General features: G+C 42.2%; 4 protein-coding genes across 6 annotated transcripts; 3 read left to right on the forward strand and 1 right to left on the reverse strand.

Annotated features, from left to right (window-relative positions):
• Positions 1-56: 56 nt before the first annotated feature.
• On the reverse strand, positions 57-6,351 carry ctcf (CCCTC-binding factor (zinc finger protein)). Of its 2 annotated transcripts, none has more exons than XM_049718916.2 (13): positions 6,183-6,351; positions 4,708-4,977; positions 4,446-4,625; positions 3,586-3,952; positions 3,345-3,515; positions 3,083-3,216; positions 2,824-2,944; positions 2,579-2,728; positions 2,341-2,501; positions 2,077-2,259; positions 1,862-1,991; positions 1,625-1,771; positions 57-1,388 (listed from the first exon to the last, which is right to left on the reverse strand). In XM_049718916.2, the coding sequence occupies exons 2-13, from the start codon at positions 4,954-4,956 to the stop codon at positions 1,138-1,140; spliced, it is 2,244 nt and encodes a 747-aa protein (XP_049574873.1). In that variant the 5' UTR covers positions 4,957-4,977; positions 6,183-6,351; the 3' UTR covers positions 57-1,137. The 2 variants fall into 2 exon arrangements, with proteins under 2 accessions (XP_049574873.1, XP_049574874.1); XM_049718917.2 differs by lacking the exon at positions 6,183-6,351 and adding an exon at positions 5,501-6,038.
• A 602-nt stretch (positions 6,352-6,953) lies between these two features.
• On the forward strand, positions 6,954-13,590 carry LOC125967674 (capping protein, Arp2/3 and myosin-I linker protein 2). Of its 2 annotated transcripts, XM_049718936.2 has the most exons (10): positions 6,954-7,096; positions 8,013-8,107; positions 8,314-8,586; positions 9,490-9,593; positions 9,897-10,356; positions 10,437-10,529; positions 10,608-10,644; positions 10,767-10,838; positions 11,536-12,678; positions 12,949-13,590. In XM_049718936.2, exons 3-10 carry the CDS (start codon positions 8,488-8,490, stop codon positions 13,188-13,190), a joined length of 2,250 nt encoding a protein of 749 aa, XP_049574893.1. In that variant the 5' UTR covers positions 6,954-7,096; positions 8,013-8,107; positions 8,314-8,487; the 3' UTR covers positions 13,191-13,590. The 2 variants fall into 2 exon arrangements, with proteins under 2 accessions (XP_049574893.1, XP_049574894.1); XM_049718937.2 differs by lacking the exons at positions 6,954-7,096; positions 8,013-8,107 and having other exon boundaries at positions 8,283-8,586; positions 8,999-9,593.
• A 1,826-nt stretch (positions 13,591-15,416) lies between these two features.
• nudt21 (nudix hydrolase 21) lies at positions 15,417-18,234 on the forward strand. The gene is made up of 7 exons (XM_049719116.2): positions 15,417-15,719; positions 15,916-16,116; positions 16,186-16,249; positions 16,495-16,584; positions 16,747-16,822; positions 16,893-17,007; positions 17,222-18,234. Exons 1-7 carry the CDS (start codon positions 15,598-15,600, stop codon positions 17,241-17,243), a joined length of 690 nt encoding a protein of 229 aa, XP_049575073.1. The 5' UTR covers positions 15,417-15,597; the 3' UTR covers positions 17,244-18,234.
• Positions 18,235-18,625: 391 nt separating this feature from the next.
• On the forward strand, positions 18,626-22,490 carry ogfod1 (2-oxoglutarate and iron-dependent oxygenase domain containing 1). Its single transcript, XM_049719109.1, has 13 exons — positions 18,626-18,849; positions 19,043-19,188; positions 19,274-19,320; positions 20,042-20,142; positions 20,216-20,332; positions 20,401-20,492; positions 20,564-20,692; positions 20,763-20,876; positions 21,053-21,132; positions 21,471-21,715; positions 21,802-21,930; positions 22,201-22,259; positions 22,325-22,490. Exons 1-13 carry the CDS (start codon positions 18,687-18,689, stop codon positions 22,472-22,474), a joined length of 1,572 nt encoding a protein of 523 aa, XP_049575066.1. The 5' UTR covers positions 18,626-18,686; the 3' UTR covers positions 22,475-22,490.
• The last annotated feature ends 85 nt before the right edge of the window (positions 22,491-22,575 follow it).

Consider the following 22,575-nt stretch of genomic DNA (forward strand, 5'->3'; position numbering starts at 1 on the left):
CCGAGCATGCGCAGAACACTTTTCTGAGATACAACTGCACAAACCTAAAACATGAGTCCATGTCTACTTTTTATTGGTTGTACCATCATACATCTGTTCTCAACTGCCAGCCACTTGAAACACCACACTGCCCAGAGGGTATTGCAATTGGTACAAAAAAAGAAATTATGAACCCAAAGTGGAATGGCTACACAAAGGAGCAAAACAACCCAAACATTTTCTTTGCACATAAATGTTTTTGTACATTATGAATCATCTAGGGATGTTACAGTAGCAAGAAGGGATATAAAGTAAGCAGTCTAGAAGCTTTGATAAACTAGAATAGGTGTTAAAATAGGGTTTTACTAAACACAGCAAAGAAACAAAATAAAAATACAATAAAAAATATTCCAAATCAAATATTTTTTTTCTGTAATTAACAAGAACATTTTCTGGTCTGCGAAAAGCAGTAACATTTTTTATGTCCGGAGGCTAATGGCGATTTAAGAAGTGAAACTGAAAAGCCAATTGAAAAGATGGCTTTTGGGGCACGCTCTTCCCAACTGAGAAACGCTCTTCAGCAAGGACATGAAACAAGAATTGAAAAAGTGCAGAACCATCCACGGCCGGGGTGATTACGATTTTGACATGATGTGAATGACCCCTATCAACAACAGAGTATGTTACAAGTTTGAAAAAAAATAGAGGTAAAAATTGGGCTAGGGTGTGTGATAGGTGACTCCGCATCTTGATACTTTGGAGAATTACATGCACATCTGGATTCAGGGGGAAAGAGTAATCTTTTTATAGTGTTGCCAGAGTAGATTGATTAAACTGTGATGAACTCATTTTCCACAAATGTTCTAAACACCAAGGACAACAATGAATAGGCTAGAGATACTGTGACCAATTACAGCCAGCCCCGGAACAGAAATTTCAAAAAGATTTTTTTTTTTTTTTTTTTGGTAAATAATCTGTATTAAAAGTCTTTATCACTCATCCATGTCAATGCAAGATTTAAAAGCAAGCCTTAAATTCCAACAGCGATGTTTTGTCTATGTAGGATACGTTAGGTGTTTGGAACCCTAAATGCCAAGAATTAGATGTTGCTGTGAACAGGGAGGGGTCTGTGTTTTACAGAATTGACCCTTGCGTCCATCACCGGTCCATCATGCTGAGGATCATCTCGGGGGTGAGGTCGCCGTTAGGCGGGGCTTCAGACAGCTGCATCTCCGGCTCCTCCTGGGACAGCTCCTCCAGCTGAATAGTGGAGTCACCTTCTCCGACTACCACTTCCTGTGTGGCCCCCTCCTCTTCAATCTCGTCTTGCTCGGCGCCCACCTCCTTTTTCACAATAATGTCATCCACCTCTCCAGTGGCCTCATCCTCCACACGGATGATGGCGGTCACTGTTGAGAGAGCCATGGATCAAATTAAATTATACTTTTACTTCGTAATACGTTTTGCTTCCTCCATTTAAACCAATTCACCTCATCATTTTGACCACACTTCACATATTTAAAATACAATGGACGAGAAGAAGGCTAAAATTTGCTTGAATTGTGGTGTCATTGGAGGTTTTGCCACCCATAAGCACGTGACATGGGAAGAAAGTCTATCAAATCAAGTGCATTGTGATACCCACCATCTGGCTTGTTCTTTGGGGGGCGTCCACGCTTCCTCTTGACTGGTGGTTCTTCAGGGGCTGCAACAGGAACCACTGGTGGAGCCTGTTCCAACTCCATCTCATCCAACAAATCATCATCATCTTCCATCTCATCCAGATCAGGTTCTGCAGATATGATGGAAACAATTACACCCTCACTCTCACCCATGTTATCGTGCGCACTGCTTAGAAACAAGGAATGCCACTGTGTCATACCGGTGTCCTCATCATCATTCCTGTCTTGCATCTTCCTCTTCCTGCCCCGGCGACTCTTTTTGGGTGGGGTTCCGTTTTGGTCTCCAGCAACTTCCCCCATGCAGTTTTCACTGTGACGCAGCATGGTGTTCTGTGCAATACCAGTAACGACACGAGTGAGACACTGTACAAAGTGATGTAAAACGGTCCCACATCTGAACGTGATTTGGGCCTACCCTGCGGGTGAACGTCTTGCTACACTTGCTGCAGACGAAGGCGGTGGGCACAAAGTTGGGGTCATGGTAGCGTTTGAAGTGCATGTCCAGCAGCTGCTTCTGTCTGAACGTTTTCTCACACTGACTACAGGCAAAAGGCTTCTCCCCAGTATGTGTACGCTTGTGCATGATCATGTGCCGTTCCTATAGGGTGGGGAAGGGGGGTGTTAAGAAGGAGGTACTCCGAATTTCAGTCAAATGTTCAGCATTTTCCGAGAGCCTTGCCTGCTTGCAGCAGTAGTCGCACTGGTCGCACTTGAAACGTTTCTCATTCTTGTGAGTCTTCTGGTGCTGGATGAGAGCATAGCGCTCGTGGAAAACAGCATCACAATAACGACATTTCTTTCCCCTCTCGATAAATGAATGCTGCTTTCGCAAGTGAACACCTGAGATAAAAAGCCAAACATTTTGATTAGTTTGAGAAACCACACACGCACACATCACCACCGACTGAACGATCTACCGAGGTCACTCTTGCGTGCGATGACGGTGTCACAATGTGGACAATGGAACTTTGCCACATTCTCGGTGTGTTTCTGCAGAATGTGCATCTTCATGGTGCCGCTCTGGGTGAAACGAGCATGGCAGATGTAGCACTCGTACGGCTTCTCGCCTGCGGCGGGAATGAGGAGAAAGAGGCGTGTAAGTGGACGGACAGTCTTTGAAGTGGCGATTAACCAGAGTTTCAAATTGCTGGGAGTGTCCCACCCGAGTGTGTCCTCATGTGTCTTTTCAGCTTGTACGTGTCCCTGCTAGCGTAGCTGCATAGACTGCACTGGAAGGGCCGCTCCCCGGTGTGAGAGCGGATGTGCCTCTTCAACTTGCTCACCTGGGAAGGGAGCAACATTATGTCAGGAGTTCATGCATAACATAGCTTTGGTAGAGAAAGTGCTTTTATGTTAGCACCATCAAAGGGAACAAACACCAAGTGAGATTGCATCATGGGGTATCTGATGCTGTTGCTCACCTCAACACTGCAGTAATCACACATGGAGCACTTGAAGGGCTTCTCGTGTGTGTGCTTGTAGCGACGATGACGCACCAACTCGCCACTGGTCACAAATGCCATATCACAGTCGGTGCATTTGTGTGGTCGGGTGCCTAAAAAGTTGGAGGAAAAATAAAATGAGGACCACTTTTTCAGCTCAACCTACTTGCCGCAAGATAAGCTCAAATCAGAAAGACGCCACATGCAACAACTCATTCATTGACTGTCATATTTTCTCCACCTGTGTGAGTGTTGAGGTGGTTTCTCAGCAGTGTAACTGTCCTGAAGGCCCTCCCGCACAAGTGACATTTGTGCGGCCTTTCATCTGTGTGGCTCTTCATATGTCGGTCCAGGTTGGAGCGCCGTGGACAAGTGTAGCTACACAGCTCACACTGGAAAGTCTTCTTTACACCTGGCCAAGAAAGTATGAGTATTAAGTGTGTGCCCAATTCCCCTGCAAACATAAAAGCAACACGGTGTACCTTTCTTCTTGATCTTAGTGGGCTTAGGGGGCTTCATGTTTCCCACAACCTTCTCTGCATTGACCTCTGACAGCAGCCCCTCTTGTTGCTCTTCCTCAAAGTCATACACGGACACATCCATGTCTCTGTCGCCCTCCGCGTAGCGCAGGCGGCTTTTTTTCCCCTTCTTCACTTTGCGGACAGTTGTGATAGGCTGGTAGTCGGGGTCCTTCTGCCATGCTGGTTGAGACTCAAGAGGTTCCTGATCAGCTACGTCAGCGTCCTCCTGTTCCTCGTCTGCCCTCGTCCCTTGAAGCTCGTCGTGGACTGCCTGAAGCTCCTCTTGCTCGACAGTCTCCACTTCACCATTGGCCCCCACCTTGACCACCTGAATGAAGATCCACATTCATCTTTTGTGGTCAAGCACAGACTTTGAGGTGAGAAGTAGCTAAACACAAACACGTACTGTACAAGACTTATTTTTCTCAATACTTTATATATGCTCGCAAATTAGACCAATTGATAAAAACTCACACTAGTAGTACATGTTTTAATGTTACACCTGCAGTCTCACTGTTTTATATGTGGTTAAAACTGATACAGCAACACTGCCTCTTTGTGGACAGCAGAGGGATGGCCCTTGGTCAGCATCAGCATGTTGTAGACAAACTTTTTGATACAATAAAATATTTTACAAACATCAAATCTTGAGTTCATGTCAACATAATATCTATTAAGACAACTACACTAACAAATGTGGTCATGAGGTACACCTCCCAAATCAAGTCCTCTGCTGCTGGTGCAAAAGTTAGTGTAAAAGCCCTGGAACGTTTTAATAAAAATGCCACAATTTTTCTTTCATGACTCCAGGTTCTGCTTACCTGGAAGCCTTCAGGCAAGGGCAGGGTATGACAGATAACTGGCTCTGCATCCTTATTGGCTGATCCGTCAACATAGGTTGCCTGGAGGCCATCCACTGTTGTTGAAGTGACTGGTACCTGCACTAGTTGAAGTTGTCCAAGTCCTAAAGCAGCACCAGCCTGTTCCTCCATATTTACAACCTACAGACAGTATTCAGCAATTATAACCCAAGAGAAACAACATTTATCAGAGAGGTTTCCAGTGACTCTTCATTCAACCAACCTGAAGGGTGATAATCTGACCCTCATCTCCACCAGTTACAGTTACTGTGCCCCCTCCCTCCAACACCTCTGTCTTCATTTGCAGCAGGGTGGGATCCAGGGCATCCATCACCATCATCTCCATGTTACCAGGAACTTCCACTGCTTGTGGGGCTCCCGATGACCCTTGGATCACAGCATCACCTGCTTCTGGCAGGACCCCCTCTTCGGGAGCCAGGGCAGTTTCCATGGAAACGACATCGCCCTCCATGGTAACGGGCCAGTCAACACCCTGTTTGTGGTGGTCAACAGTAGAATTGTTGTTAGTATGGTGAGACATTCAGTCTGAATTTGTTCACTCACAAGAGGGAAATATTCAAAGCAGGGTACACACACACACACAGTGGAGACTAATTTTAGTCTGATCACATCCCTTTAAAGGACCCAAGTACTGTATTTCAGTAGGGTATGCATTAAGATTTATTTTTTCCTGTTGTTGGAACACCTCGAATCTGAACCACCAACCAAAACTATTGGGCAGATATGCTGCTAACCATTCCCACAACGTGTCGTCTAAATGCTTTTAAGTGGGTGGGAAGGGGAACTCATAATTCACTGAAAACGAGCTGGTGCGTTTTTCATTTACCACGTTAGACTTTTGAGCTATCGGGTTTTTCAGGTCCTCGTAACCGGAAACCAGAGAACAGAAGGTGAGGGGTGAAGATAACGTTTAAACGAGGTACAGCACAGTACAGTCCACGCTAACTTTTGAGAGTTAAAAAAAAACACAAAAAAACCCAAACCCTTCCACGCACCTGATGAGGCCATGAGTTACACGCATCTGCAACTTAGTTGGGTAACATATGGGACCCGTTTGAAGCGAGTCAGCCAAACGTGCACAATAAACTCAAGGCAAAACGGCACCAAAGCGGCACCAAAGCGGCTAATTCAACCTTTGTACACCAAAAATAGTGACACTTAGCATCCTCGTGATTTCTATGATAGCGTGCTGCGATTTTGACAAGTCGATCAATTCCAAAGTGCCTCTTTGGATTTTGAAGACAAATGGTCGAAAATCAAATCGACCATTTTGTTGTATGCGCGAGCGATTTCTCAATAAATGGCCATGCGGCACAAACTAAAACGAGAACTTATATTTGTTTGTTGGCTGGGAGGCGCGAGGACGATTGAAAACAGGAAACAAAGGGCACGATAAGATGGACGTCAGGCCTAAAGTAAGTTTAAAGAGAAGCACACATTCAGACGACCATCGCTTAGTGATTACCACGAAATAGTACGCAAAAAGCACGAAAACAGTCGCCCAACACGGGGAGTTGGAGTTTAGAGACAGATTTAGTGAATATTGGATAACGATAGAGGGAGACAAACACCCCCCGCCAGTCGGTAACGTTAAGCCCCACCGTGACACCTAGAGGCCGACGCCAGCTCCTACAAAAACGTTTCCGTGTTTTCGGGCAAAGGATAGCTTCGACTTACCGCAGAGTGCTTCTTTTGTGGTTATATTAAGTTCAGTTCCTGTAGAGTGCGGCAGATTGCTTCAATCCTCCGTGGACGTGCGAAAAAGCCGTGCACAGGCCTGATAATTTTCTCCCGCTTTAGAATAGAGGGCCTCACACAAAATGGCGGTCGCGGAGAGCGAAGGCGCATGCGCACACGTAAGACCCGGCGGTAAAGGGGCGTGGCCTAAATGGGACCAAGGCGCCAGATTTGAATTCAAGCGTGGGCGTGGCGACAAAGACCAGTTGCTTAACATGACGACAGCGCGTCATTATTTGGAACTCTTCAGGCGAAATGTATACAATATTTTAACAGAACTGTGCACATAAAGTTATGCTTAAACAAATAAAACAAGCATTAGATGAATTAGGAAGTTCACAGAATCAACCGCTAGGGGGCGACTGGTCTGCTCACCAAATACTACTGCAATCGTGAAATCGAGTCGACCTATTTACACCTAAGATTTTTTAACAAGCTGGTATGTTTATGTTGGCAGCTTATTCTATTTGCATGCAGCATTATAGCTAAATGTTATTTCACCATATCTCAGTGAACTCTGGACTACACTATAACTGACCCAAGCCTGCAGATCTCAGAGTTTATATTTCATCAGCATTTCTTTGATGTATTCAGTAGTCAAGCTATTCAGTGCTTTATAGACAAGTAGCAGAAAATGTAAATCTATTTTACAGTTGATTGGGAGTCAGCATAAAGCCTTTAGGATTGGAATAATATGTTCTGATCTTTTCACCTGTTCTCATGATGTCTGTGTGTTTAAAAGCAGACTGAAACTTTAAAATTGTTGTGACTGATCCAAAATCCACTGGGAGGAAACCCTGAGGAAGATGCCTGGAAATCCCCATGGAAGATCTGGGCGAAGTGACTGCGGAGAGGTGAGTCTGTGCGTCCCTATTTAAGATGATGCAATAAAGGGAACGGATGCTGATTTTAAATCAGATGTACAACATTTCAGAGCATTGCCTGTATATTGAATCATCTATTTTCCACACTGCTTATCCTCACTTCCTCATATACCAAGGATTTTGTGGTGAGCATTTTTTCTCATGAGATACTCACTTAACATAGCAAAAAAAGCGTGCCAGGAGGAAAAATTGTGTTAAACACAGATTGTCCAAAGTTTGGCTTAAAGAAAAATATGATGACGTGCAAGGTGTCTACTGACTTACAGAGACACTCAACTTGACCCAAAAACAGCCAACCTTGTGCTCTCATTTGCTGACCCCCATGTGACTCAGTCCCCACCTTTTAAAGCCGCTGACGTTTAAATTCACTAATAATGCGACAGTTTGAACATGAGGATGGCGACTCCAAGTGGACAAAAATAGCACCGGCACCATTTGCATTTTTTTTTTTTTTACTAATATCATGCATAGAGTTTAAAAATAGGTAAATGCAATATCTTTTTTTAGATTCAAGTCATCATTGAGACATTTTTTTTTTAATTTGAGACCGCTAACTTGAGATATTATAGCAGTAACATCAATTTAAGTAATGCAATGGCTATTTGAATACAAATGGTGGAACAACACACGCAGACAGATAGTTCACAGGCATACAATCTCTATGCTATATAAAAAATGTCAACTATTATAGCAATTTACTGAGGAGTAGAAGTCTGTTTTTCATTTGGGTCTGCCTGACTGTATTGTACTGCACTGCACCCTGGTGGCCAATGTGTGCACACCAAGAGGAGCAGCACACTGAATTGGATTGCAGATGAAACAATCACAAACTGCTGAATACTTCATATTCTACATAAAAATGTTTGTATTTTGTGTTTTTATAAAGTACCATGTACCCTGAGAAAACTCTTGCAAGTCTGGGGAGGACAATCAAACTCCACACACAAAGAAGGATTGAAGCTGGAATTGAACCTCAAAACTGTGAGTGGGATAGCTAACCGCCTTGTCATGTCAAATAAATTATTAATTTCTTACATAACCATTAGCACATTTTGTGCATTTCAGTTTTCACTACTAAAATCCACCAATGTCCACCATGTCGATTTTCATTAAACAGCTATTGTCACTTTATGCCTTCACATTATTTTCTTATCTTCTTTTCTCATCGTTTCACTCTCCGATGGGAGGGGGCAGAGGAAGGCGAGGCTCTGTTGTCATATCTGTCAGTCTCGCCGGGGCTGGCCCCTCCTACATCAGCAGAGGCATTACATACTGCTGGTGCTTGTGCTCTTAGCAACGGTGCCTCAGCAACAGAGCCCAGGCAACAGAGCTCCACGGCAACAGAGTGCCGTGTCTCCCCAATGGAGCTGCCATTGGGCGGACCAGCGCTCAGGCACTACACCCAGAGCCGACCGAGACCTCACCGCCAAAAACTCAACTATCGTCCCAGCAGACCACAGGTAATGTGAGAAATTGATTGAAAAGGCAAAAAAAGGGGAGGTGGTGTGTGTGTGTGTGTGTGTGTGGTGGGGGGGGGTAAGGGAGAAAGGAGATGTAATAGGGTGCAGAGGGGAGAGGCAGGGGGAAGGGAAGGGACCGATGGAGGGGGAGCGCTGCAAAGAAGCCTGCTCCCTTGCCTGAATAAGCCAGTGCCATTGTGCCGGTAACTAGCTGCGTGAAGACACCACAAATGGCATTTGCTGTGATTTCCAAGAGCGTGATTGCCTGAATAGCATTGCAGATGGCAGCTTGGCTTGAATGTCCTTTTTTTTTCTTCCCCCCCACTCACAATGAAACAAGCCTGCAGCCTTCTATTTTTTTTCCTCTCAGGATTGTGCATTAAAAATATGCATCATCTGATTTCTCTTTAAGGCTCATCGTGTTGTCACATAGCTCTCTGGATGTAGACATCCAGTCACTCCCTTGGAGCCAGTGGTCAGGGAGACAAAATCCAAGCAATTCCCTTGACACGGTATCGTATAGCAGTGACTTCTGCTGAATTTGTGCTCTGCTGCAAGCCTCCCAGCTTTTATTGCGACTCGTGGGCACAGATGCTAATGTGATCAGTATGATTCAGTATGCATACAGCTACATTATTGATACTGTATTATCTTCATTGGCATAATGAAAGATCTTACATGGAAAGTCTTATGACGCCCCCCCATTGTACGTTACTGAGCAACTGTCTCCCAGGTGGCTGGTTTGTAGCAAAAAAACCGAAGCCAAAATATTCCTATATGGAGACACTAGTGAAGGACTGTGTGGGTTTTGTTGAGGTCAATGTTACATAACACCAAGTTACATTTGTAATGCTTTAACTTTGATGTAAAATGCATATTTGTGTCTCCTACAAATGTAATCAGGAGACAATAATTGAGAGTGAAAATGAAGTCCTTGAGTTCATCGGGCGTGTAGATGAAGGTGTGGAGGAGTTCTTTACAAAGAGAGTTCTTCCCGCTGATACAGAGTGAGTATCACCAGTTGCCTTTTACTGTACTGTTTAGCACTCTGGTTTGTCTTGACACTGTGTGCATAGGGTCAGTATCACTACTCTAAAGGTGTCCTCATCAGAATCAGTTAATTTAGGAGAAAGTTGCGATGCAGCGGTTTTGCAAAAATAATTGTAAGAAATATAAAAACAATAAATAATTGCTGTCCTAGTATTTACCGTTTTGCTGCTGTGAAAATACAATATAGCAAGCAGTGGCCAAATATATGTTAGACTATACAGTATGTTCATAAATTGATACAATTAACCTTTCACATTCAGGCAAAAGCAAAATGAGGAACCAGAGTCCATCACAGTGGATGAAGTGGTTCCTGCAACCTCTGTCCCCTGTCCACCCCCGACAAAAACTCTCAGGAGGAAGCTCGGGGATTTCTTTACCCTCCGAAAGCGGCGTGGCCTGAAATCGGAGCCGAGCCACGAGGGTCGACCCAAGAAGGCCTCCATCGCTGATCTCATTCGCCCTCTTAGGGAGGCGGCCAAGTCTGATAAAGAAAAAGATAAGGACAGAGTAAAGGAACATGACAAGGAGAATGAAAAGGAGAAAGGGACAGAGCAGCCCGGTGGTGTTACTGGAGAGTCAACGGTGCAGGAAACACCTGCCTCTGATGTTCCTCCACTGAGGGGTGAAGTGGCACCACCTCGTCGTGCTCTCAGGGAAGGGAAGTCCCAGTCTCTTATTTTACTGTCTGGATCAGCAGCAGGCGCTGCCAATGGCAGAAAGGTGCGTGTCACGCAGCCAGAGTGTCAAGCCTTTAGCTCTGCAAGTTCATTGTTAACATATTTCTACATGATGATTTTCAGAAACAATTTGAAGGCCAACATAGCTTCGAACAGAAACTTCATCTTATGCTTCAGCGGATCGGGGTTTCCAAAGCACAGCCAGAAGAGACGCAGGTGTGGAGCTGACTGACTTTGTGAATCTTGAAATGATCCAATTAATAACAATCTGTAATGTCTCCTATATTCTCATAGAATCCAGAGAGAGAGATGAAAAAGGCAGAATCTGAAGGTATGTCCAAAAACAAAATTATTAGTACATACTGGACTTGCAAGAATTAACAGTGCAGTATCTGTACAATGTTTATTGTCATCTTAAATATCATCTGTATTCCCCTCTTTTTATCTCTTTAGGCACCATTATTGACAGTAAAGTTGAGCCAACCCCGACTTTCACAAAACACAGAACTATGTCAGCATCCTCAGGTAAAACACACAAAACACAATTTGGACATATAGTAATGCGCCAATGTCTTGTTCTACCATTATTTTTGCTGTTTTAATGACATTTCCCATAACAGTCATTTAGATATAATAAAACAGTAAAATCTATAAGTACTGTTAGCAGAAGTGTGCCAAAACACAAAATAGATTTTTGCACAAACTTTGTGTCTTGATTGAGGCAAAATGGAGTGCACTAATTGATCAATTAATTATTTTTCCGATAGTCTATCAAGCAAGTTCAGCCAAATGCACATCCTAAAGGCTAATGACATTGAAGAGCTTTTTTTTTTTCCACTCCATCGTACTTGCATGCCTGGTCATGGTTGTGTTTGCTTATTGACTTGCTTCCGTTGTCAAAATCTTGTATGAGGAACAATTTGTAGCAGCTGCTCAGTTGGGGTTCCAAGTGGGCTGTTCTGACACAGCAGGGTCGAGTAAACCACGTAACATCAATGCACCCGCCCTCTCCACCATCTGTTCATCAACTCTGAGAACCTGGAAGTAATCTGATAACTAAAAAAAAAACAAAAAACAGATGGATAGATACACGTTTAGCCTTGGTGGAGGTTTTCACTCTGAGTGACATTGTACATACACATTGTTATAAAACAACTCTAATGGTGGTCTAATACTTTTGCAAATATGAGTCTTCATCTTTTTTTTTTTTTTTAATCACCAGATACAAGGCGTCAAATACGTCCAAGTGTGTCAGCACATGAGTCAGCTGGAAAACCGGCTTTGCCCCCAAAGCCTGTGCTCAAGCCTGGTCCCGGCCCCGCAACATCTGGCCGCAACACGCCTGAGAATGACTTGGTTCAAATAGAGGAGGGGGAAACAAGCACACCCACTAAAGAAAAAAGTCCAAGCGCAGCTCCATCTGGCCCTGCTACTCCTGCTGTAATGTCAAATGCCAGCCTTGACTTGGCTGACGTTACAATTTCCTCTTCTAGTACTGCAACTCCCGAGTCAGATGTGCTTGCTGTTAACACCACTGCAACAAATGGTACAGATCTAGATGGCAAACCTTCTGACCCTGAAGTTCAGCCGATTAGCACAGAACCATGCACCTCTGGCTCCCCGACAGCACCTAGCAAAACCCCTGCCCCTTCCGCTGAATCTCTTACTCCCGGATCTTCTGCCACTTCAGACTCCACAACAGTAACTTCCATTGCCACCTTGGAAACTGTTCCTAGTCTTCTCAGCAAAAGCGAAACCAACACATCAGTTAAACCGACAAGTCCATTGTCAAATGGCATGGTTTCAGATAGTCAAGTGGCAATTTCTGTCGTTTCCACTGAAGAAGTGTCCACTCCATTTTCTGCAGAGACCAAATCAGACTCTGCTACCAGTCCGCTTACTGTAGCTCGTGATGATTTCGCTGCAGGCGCGTCAACAGGCGCTGAAAGCACATCTGTGGCCCCGAGCTCAACTCCTCCTAAATCTGAGACCTCCATTACTAGCTCCTCCACCCCTCCTCCTGCTAGCATCTCCATTACCACTACATCTACTGCCTGCATAGACATTGTTCCGTCAACCTCATCCAGTGAAACCAACCTCGCCGACTCCATCATCTCCACCACCACCATTAATAACGCTGCTTTAACGACTGCAGATGCAATTAGCTCTCCGCTCACGACCGACCCACTTTCCTTAAAGAAAACCAGCTCTACCCTCACATCCGTTCCCACCTGCCTCCCTGCTTCTGAAGACTCCAGTGTCACAAGGCACAATTTGACCAGTCCAGCACTTGCCCTTGATAGTACAAGCCAAGATTTACCAGCAAATTTCGACAAAAGATCCAGTCCTACTGCAAAAGGTGCAGGTAAGCAAATAAAGGATGAAAGGAAAAACAAAGGGCCCCTTTGAAATTCTTTGATTTTAAAGTCAATTGACTTTAGAGATTTGTTTACAAATGTTGAAGAAAATTGCTGAAGTCATGCAAAGAATGTGAAGTATACTATTATATTTTATATTCATTCACTACTTGGATTTCCCTGATTTTTGTTTAGACACCCCTGTTGTAAACTAACTCGTGCGCTATTTTTCATTGCTTTTCTGTGTCTAATCAGCACAAATTCTCTCCTATTTTTAGATGTGGAGCTAGAGGTAGTCCAAAAGAGCAAACCAGCTGAAGAAAGTGAAAGCAAGAAAATCACGGCCGATGGCAAGGGGAGTGAGCATTGTGAGGAGGAAAAAACAGCTCAAGACAACAGTGAAGCGACAATGAAAGAAGCAAATGTAAAAAATGAAGACGTCCCACAGGCAACAGTAGAGCGAGAGGCTAAACCTGCACCAGAGAATGAGCGTCCAAACCAAGAGGAAACAAAGAAATAAGAAAGAAAGATATAATTATATATACGTATATATGTACTGTTTATGGTACAGTATTGCTAAATTTGGGACCAACTACTGTGACGCAGGCAGGTTAGGCCACAGTAAAGGAAAATGATTAAATGATCCATGGCACTTCCTATACAGGGACCACAGCAGCACACCACACACCCGGTTGGGCCACTGGACCAAAGAACTGAGAACCATGGTGTGTACGTTATCAACAATTCCAGCAGTGTCTTTTGTCCTTTTTTTTTTTTTTTTTTTTAACTTGTGTTTGAATTTTGCATTGCACGTATATGATTATGTACCATAAGACAAGTACTGTGTTTTAAAGACACCATGTTTACAATAGATGGATAAGAAAAAATAGATATGACTATTAAATGGAATATTGAATTGAGCAATTTGTTTTCTTTAATTGGTCTTTTATGTTTAGGATAATGCATATACATAAATAGGCAAATTCCACCCAGCGAGATAGACCACGAGTGGTTCAAATCCCTGAAAATATGTTGATCATGATGATTGAAGATTCAAATGAAAGCTTCTCTTTCAAACATCAAGAAAAAACTTGAGTCAGACATTCCTAAACCTATTGAACTTGCTCAAAATTATTTTCTTACTTATTTCACTCAACAGCCACAGTCAAACATATAATGCAATAAAACTGACATTTCATTTAGAATGCAAATCTTACTTCACATTTTTACATTGATCTTACATTGACAGCTCATTACAAACTGTTCCCTATGCTCATATAAGTCACAGGCCATCAACTCAACATAAGAGCCCGGGCGAGACAACGAACAATTCATATGTCTCTGTAGGCCCCCCAAAAATCCTGATGCCATGCTCTTGACCACATAGAGAGTGCCTCAGAATTGAACATTCTTAGCTACAGCGGACAGGACTTCCCCTTGAGCTTATGTCATGGATGCCAGAGAGAATAAAGCATCCTGTGTTCAATGAAGACATTCTGTATTGTACATTAAAGCTGGTCTGTGCTCTGCGGTTACAAGCCTGGGTGATAAAAACAAGTATGATGAAAAGACACACACTATTAGAAACTTAGCAAAGAAACAGTAAAGCTGATCCAAGTCCGCTTCTTAGAGACACACTGAAATTCCCTTTAATTTTAAAAAAGTAATGTGATTTAATAGGCTAATCTGTGGATATTATTACAAAAATTAAGCCAATATTAGTTGCTCAAAGCACATCAAGATGTCCCTGGCTCCAGACCTGTAGTTTCATAAGGTGCAGCACAATGAATCATCTGATCTGGTACATTGTAATTACAGCACTGACATAACTAATTAAGTCTCACAGCGGCGTGTTGTTCTATAAACTTCATCCATCAATTCATCCATCCGTTATCAAATGCCATTAAAAACTTTGACAGCAGGACACAGATTGAACAGATTGAATAAATATAGTATACCATCACTTGCTTCTGCAGCTGTGGTACAATGCATAAGTGGTAAGCATGCACCTTCATGTCACAGTTCTAGGGCTGTAGGCTTGAAACCGGAAATCGGCCTTCGGGCTCTTTATGATCTCACATTCCAAATTCCAAAACGTTGCATGCTATGGTCATGAGGACTGCGCTGTCTATAGTCGTTAATGTGAGTGTGAATGCTAGTTTGTCTTTATGCGGCCTGGGATTGGCTTGCCAATGTACTATGCCGGCTTCCTGTTCTGATGTGATAAGCCTAATGAGGATGGCAGCATAAAAAATGGATGGATGGTTTCTGTTTTTTATTGTTAAGAGCCATTGTGAATCTACGTTGTCAACAACATTATATCAACATTTGGATTCACATGCCCCAAACTCACACTGAATAGCATTTACAGGATCTATCCTTTCATGTGATTGATGTTGCTCACGAGATTGGCAACCACTCTATAAAAAGAGAATCAAGGTTCCTTTCATTTTCCTCAAATGGATTTTCCAGATGGTTTTCATTGGGAGTGGGAGTAGAAAAGGACGTGGGCTTAAAGGCTATGAACTGTGGGCTTAATATATTTAATAGTTGCTTTTGAGATTCTTAGGTGATTGCAATTTGATTTTCTTTTTTAATTCATTGATGGTTATTTATAGAGACTATTATTGTTAACAATGAGGAAACGTGTCTTAGCCTCACGTATATTGCGATTTGATTAATGTACTTACTTACTCCAACCAGCAAGAGTCGCTGGCGGCAGCCGCGCCGGAATGAACAAATCATCGTATTTGACCCGGAAGTCAATTGACGACGGAAACGACAGTGGAGGGGAAGAGTTGAGTACTATCCATTGTAGTCTTCTATATTTCTTTCATAGCTATTTTGTTCATTGCGTCTATTCCAAAACAGCGTTTGGATTTAGTCGCGTTTGCAGGGAGGTTTAATCTCACGTGCACACGTAAGATATGTCGGTTGCGCCCCCCAATCGTTCGAGCACAGGTTGGCCGCGCGGGAGTTCCTCTCAGTTTGGAAGCAAATACATGACCGGCCCGGCGAAGCCTCTCACCCTGGAGAGGACTATCAATCTGTGAGTTCATCTATTTGTTCACAAATAAATCCAAGTTGGTTCAAAGTGTGTTTCTAACCTTAAAGGTCTAGCATAGCCACGTCGCGCTACTACTGGGCATGTGATGGTTACGTTTCTTCGAGCATTGTTTCAGGGCGATCGTTACACTATTGTGGGGACAACATTGTGGATTCTAATGATAGAACATGTATTGTAGTTATCCTCTCACCAACTACACCTTTGGGACCAAAGAGCCTTTGTATGAGAAGGACAGCTCAGTGGCGGCCAGATTCCAGCGGATGCGCGAGGAGTTTGACAAGATGGGAATGAGGAGGACCGTGGAGGGCGTACTTATCGTCCACGAGCATAGGCTGCCGCATGTCCTACTTCTGCAACTGGGCACTACTTTCTTCAAGCTGTGAGGAATTTGTGTTCTTGGGTAACCATCAGATGAGTCCATATTTGATGTTTTATTTCTCTCCTGTAGGCCTGGTGGGGAGTTGAGTCCTGGAGAAGATGAGGTAGAAGGGCTGAAACGCCTAATGACCGAGGTAAAGGGTGCACAGAATGTTTAGGTAGACCGTAGGAATCATTACAAATGTCATTTACTGTATAGATTCACACTTTATACTGAGCAAAAGTGTTAATTAGGGATTCACCGATATCAATATATATTTTTGTTATTTGTAAAAATGGTCAAATATGACACACTAATACGTCACCAGCCTGGCCCATATTGTTGAACTTCTCTCTTCAGTAATTTTCGGGTTTATATAATGATTTATTTGTGTTTTAGATTCTCGGGCGCCAGGATGGCGTGAAGCAGGATTGGGTGATTGATGACTGTATTGGCAACTGGTGGCGCCCCAACTTTGAGCCTCCACAGGTTTGTCCTTCACGGCGACTGGAATCCTAAGATTTTTATTTGTCACAGTGACTGAGTAGCTAGTATATATAAAATGCTACGTTTGCCACATTTATTTTCATAGCAAGCATTTTCTAGCAAATGAGTTGCATTTTTTAACCCCTATAATTGCGTACCTTGCAGTATCCCTACATTCCAGCTCATATTACCAAACCTAAGGAGCATAAGAAACTTTTCCTGGTTCAGCTGCAGGAAAAAGGTGGGTCTATCAACAAAGCTGTATTCAGGACAAGAATTTGAGTGGTGTGTGCGCTTTGTTTCGTTTACAGCACTGTTTGCCGTCCCAAAAAATTATAAACTGGTGGCAGCCCCGTTGTTTGAGCTGTATGACAACGCCCCTGGGTATGGACCCATCATTTCTAGCCTACCGCAGCTCCTCAGCAGGTAATGTTCTCTTTTGTTTTGTGTCTGCCGATAATGCAAATAGAGCAGATAATTCTGTTAGACTTTGCCAAAAGAGGATATTTCATATCCTCGTTTTGGGGCTTTAGTGGGCAGTCAGTTTGTGTGTCATTAAAATATGCATGAGAGATGGAATTGAGATTTTGAAAGTTGTCTGAATCGTTTTTGTAATTAGTCCCAACCATTTTTTTTGCAGGTTCAACTTCATCTACAACTAAGTGAAGTTCATTTGGCTGTCTCTGTGAGTGCAGCCCAGTCGAAGTGAAACTTGAAGACCACGTGGACAATGCAGAGAAACTACAACTTTTCATCTTCGGCTCCACTTTCACATGAGAGAAATGTGACCTGTGCTGAAAATATTGACAGTCCGCCAGGGATATTTAGCTACACTTTTGTCAGAAAAAAACAAAACTGTTCTCTCTTTTTTTTTTTTTTTTTTTTACCTCGATGGACTGTTTTTTTTTTTTTTTTGGTTTTGTTTTGTAGAAGATACATTTATATTGCATTATGTTCAGATTTTAAGCCTTCTCTGGATAGGTTTGATTAAACCAACAATTACTTTGTGTTTACTGTCATTTTAAAGTATGTTGTTTTTTCCTTTTTAATAAAAAAAATGAAATTGAATTGTGTGTGCATATGTTTTTATGAAGTGTATAGGGCTGATTTTGTACTTGTTTGCCCCTTGGATAGTAAATGTAATTATTACGTTACATATTTTGATGCTCCTTGGGATTTTTGAAAATATTTGGCTCTACTTTTGTCAGGAAAAAAAACAATTTTCTTATTTTTTTATGTCGATGAACTAGTGTTTTTTTTATTTTGTAGAAGATACATTTATATTGCATTTTTTCAGATTTTAAGCCTTCTCTGGATAGGTTTGATTAAACCAACAATTACTTTGTTTACTGACATTTTAAAGTATGTTGTTTTTTTTCTTTTTAGTAAAAAAAATGAATTGTGTGTGCATGTTTTTATGAAGTGTGCAGGACCAATTTTGTATTTGTTTGCCCCTTGGATAGTGAATGTAATTATAACGTTGCATATTTTGATGCTCCTTGCGATTTTCGAAAATGCAGCAAAATACAGTTTGCTTGGGGAAATTAGTGGTATGAGGTTATGCTTTGTCAAACGGTCAGTAAGCTAATGTAGCATTCTCATGTTTTATACTTAATCAATAAAATGTGTTTGTAGGGCCCTGTTCGAATACCATGTGCTCTGCTTAAAATGTCTTGTTGAATGCGGCTTAGAGATCTTTTTTTTTTTTTTAACACCATCTTACAACAATTTATAAAAATGATTGAATGCAAATCCCATAACCCTACAGAAAAGGCATGCTATCATGACGTCGGAGCGTTTGGATTAAACTAGAATGAATCTCTATTTTAAAAATATTGTGTAAATGTTTTATGACCACAGCGAATGTATATTTGCTGACATTGGATTACATATCGAGTTTAGTTAAAATCACCGACCGGCTAGATTCGTTATGCAGGACTGTATTTTGTCGAATATAGGTGAGTTGGACTTAACGTGCTTTTTTAAAATACAGTAAAAATAAAATATGAAGCCACTGATGTCATATTTCTGCGACGCAATGTCAGCTTTCGTGACGTCACCACCGGGGCCATTTTTGCGCATGGTTCTTAATAAGTCTCTCTACCATGGCATCTAAAAGGCAGCAGGGCGAATATATAAAATCAAACAAGAAGAAAAGGAAAACAAATAACTGCGAAGAAACAGTAGAACTTTGTAGTGTTGTTAGAGACGAGAACGTGAAGAGGGCGGTGAAGGATGCGTGGAGCCAGAAGTCTCACTACACTCATGGTCCGTGAAGTCAACACAGAATCTGACACGAACCATTTAGCCAATTGTAGCAATGCTCAATGTTTGTCTCATGTTGACCTGATTTAATCTATTCATGACTGCTTTCATTTACTTTCCATTATATCATATTTAGTCATGTTGTAATCATGCAGTTCAGCAGCCACTTCCAACACCCATCTTTGTAACACTGCAGGTGATTTGGAGTTGGACTGCCAACCCTTCCCTCACTGTGTCATCAAAAACTTTATCCAAAGTGAGAATTTCTTGGACAATCTACAAACAGAACTTCTCACGCTCAACTTTCACTCAAAGTCCAATGATCTCTACAAATTTAAACAGGTGAGCCTCAACTTGATCTGTGCATGACTTTCCCAGCAAGTGGGTATGTGATCCCAGCGTTTAAATCTTGTCCCCCCCCCTACAGTCCGATGACTTGAGAAAGCGAACTGAGCCACACATAGCAGGCCTGAGGTAAGTTTTTATGTTGTATTTGTGATCCTACCAGGTAACACGCAGTGACAAGTCTACAAGCTGTTTTCTCCTCTTTTTCCCAAATTATTAGACCAACACTGCAGCCCTACTGTATTGTCGTTGGAGCTGTTGCATGGTTCATCAGTGCCACCAGAGGGGGCAAGAGATTACATTTGATACCAAAATGTGACAATTCTCTTATTCAGAGTGGATAAATCCAAAGTTAGCAATAGTAATGTGTAAAATAATATTATGTCCAAAATGTATTGAAGCCTAATTAATCCATAAATGCCAGGTTCGCAAATGAGAGTGTATCACAGCATTTAAATCAAGACGATTGTTGACCTTTCTTGGTTGATATGCATACCGGCCGTGAGGAATAAATAACGCCGTGTATAACGTTTAACTGGATGTAAATATATGTTTATGAAATGCAACTCCCAAAGCACTCCACTCTGCTGAATCCAAACCAGGATTAAAAGCAAAATGACGGCTTCCTCTTGGGATCATTTATTATTTATACTGCAACAAAATGTCATGGCAGGTTTGTACAGTGAATGCTTTTGCCTCTCCGTTGAGACCTCCATCAACTCAAATACAACACATTTAACACCATTAATATGACCTGTACAAGTCATTTGGGAAAAATGTGTTGTTGTTTTTATAGTGGGAAGTAAAACAAACAAAATGTAATTTAAAATTGTTCTTCATCTAATTCCAGATCAGCACTGTTCAGCCAATTCCGACTATGGCTTGAGGAGGTTTTGGGTGTCAAATTGGAGCCCACTGTTGATGTTTCATGTGCCAAATATCAATACACAGGTGAGCATTTAACCAGAATTAACAATGATATTTTTAAGTTTTGTGTCATTGTGTCTGTTGTAACTGTTTGTAGATATTCTTTTGTGTCATGATGATGAACTGGAGGGGAGACGTGTTGCCTTCATTCTTTACCTTGTCCCTCCATGGCTGAGTAGTGATGGGGGTTCTCTCGATCTTTACACAACGGATGGTGAGTTTCTCTTTCAGTTTGGCATTTACTGATGTGACATCTTCATTGAAGAAAATCTGTGTCCTCAGCTCATTTCCAACCACAAAGTATTGTGAAGTCTCTCGTGCCATCATGGAATACGCTCGTACTTTTTGAAGTGTCTCCGATCTCCTTCCACCAAGTAAGAATGATATGCATCACCTGTCAAGCCAAAGAGGCAAAAAAAAAAGGTCATGTTTTGTGCTCATCCAGGTATCGGAGGTGTTGTCACAGGACAAGTGTCGTCTTTCTCTAAGCGGATGGTTTCACGGACCGTCTCTGGAGCGTCCTCCCCGTCACATAGAGGCTCTCGTCTCGCGGAGCGAACACTTACCCCGAGATGTGAGTATAAACATGCATGTGCAAGCGAGTTGAACTACGTGCTAATATGGTGTTTGTGCGTCCATTTTAGGAGACATTGTTGCTGGAGTGGATCAATCCACTCTACCTGGATATTTCCTACCAGGAGCAAATTCAGGATGAGTTTGAAGAAAGCTCTGAAATTCAGCTGAAAGATTTTTTCAGGGTAAAGTGCTCTGTGTTCTTTGCCTTGAACGCATTTTCCACAGAATCTCTCATTATCCCAAAACCAATCAAGCATAATGGTGTAGCTTGAGGAATTATTTCTAGGAATGAATAACAACAGTCAGAAGTGTACTTTGGAGGTTTCATTTTGATTCCTCCTCCTTACTGTGTCATCAGGAGGAGAAATTTCAGCAAGTGTGTGCGGCCTTGCAGTCGGCTGAGATCCAGTGGACGCGAAAAGGTCCTGCTAATAAGAGGTGGGTGGGGAAGGTTCTTTGATTACATCTCGTTTTAAAAAATACGATTTTCAGATTTTTGATCAATTGTAGTTGAATTCTTATGACTAGATTAGTTTGTTCTTTTTTTTGTTTGTCGCTTTGCTAGGTTTTCCTTGGCGTATACTCATTTTGCAACATTAAAAACAATCTTGTGGGAGTATTTTGTTGTGTAGGATGCCACAGAAAATAGTCATTTTGAAAGGAAACTCAAGGTTTTTTGTAATAACCAATAAAAATAATCTGCGGTGTTGTGGGGGAAGGGGTGAACCGTCATGTATTTTGGATTCATTCTACCTGATGTATTTCCTCACGTTCAGATGTTACGAAGCAGCCTGTCTGGACACTTTACCTGAGTGTGTGAGCGCTTGTTGGGAGCTGCTTTGTTCAGAAGCCTTTTTCCTGCTTCTCTCCAACTTTACGGGCCTCCGATTGCACTACCTGTGCCCAGCTGATGATGACGATAATGATGACGGTGATGAAACTAAGGACAAAGAGAAGAAGGAGAGCTCCAAAAAGGACGGCAATGCAACAGGGTCCTCAAATGAAACAAGCAAAGAGTCAGGTTCACAAAATTTCTTAAACTCCTTCCTTTTTTTTTTTTTTTTTGTTTTTCCACTGATTTTTGATTTTTTGTATTCCTCCACTTAGAGCCGAGTACACCTACGTGTTGTGGTGAACTGCGACGATGGTCCCACGGCAGCTACACTTTACTGCACGACGCAGAGGCAGCACGAGCGGAATACGCACTAGACCTCATCTTACCTTTCAACTGTGCGGGTCAGTCAATACAAAAACTGTGACAACACATCAACATTGGGGTGAAAGAGTGGATTGGTCTTCACTGCACTGTTATAGTTTAGATTTTTTTTTTTTTTTTGGGCCAGTCATGTTGAGCATCTTTGTGTTGCCATGTCAGTCTAATCTGCCCAGAACCTTCAACAGCAATGTTATTGGTAGATATAATAATAATAATACTAATAATATTAGGGCGCAGTGAGATGTCCATCTCACAGTTCGGAGATGACTGAGATCTTTTTTGATTTTCAGGTTGGCAGTCAGAGTTCGGAGGCTCCACTTGTTACATTGCGAATGAAGAGGATGAGGAAGTGAGTTTTTTTTTTAATTTGTTGTCTATAACTGATCATCGTAATGTCTTTATTTTCGTTCAAAGCTGCTGACCATCTATCCCGAAGATAATTCCCTCGCTCTGGTCTACAGAGACAAGGAAACACTCAAATTTGTCAAGCACGTCAACCACAGAAGCAACAGTGATTCTTCTACTGGAGCATTCTATGACTTCTCTTTTGTGTATTATGAATAAAATTTTATTTACAGCACTTTTATGTTTTTGTTAATAGTTATTTTAGGTGTAGTGGTTACCATGTCTGCCTTGCATTCTGTTCTCTGAGTCATCTGAGTTCC

This window comes from Syngnathus scovelli, chromosome 4, assembly GCF_024217435.2.
Source record: "Syngnathus scovelli strain Florida chromosome 4, RoL_Ssco_1.2, whole genome shotgun sequence".
Classification (NCBI taxonomy): domain Eukaryota; kingdom Metazoa; phylum Chordata; class Actinopteri; order Syngnathiformes; family Syngnathidae; genus Syngnathus; species Syngnathus scovelli.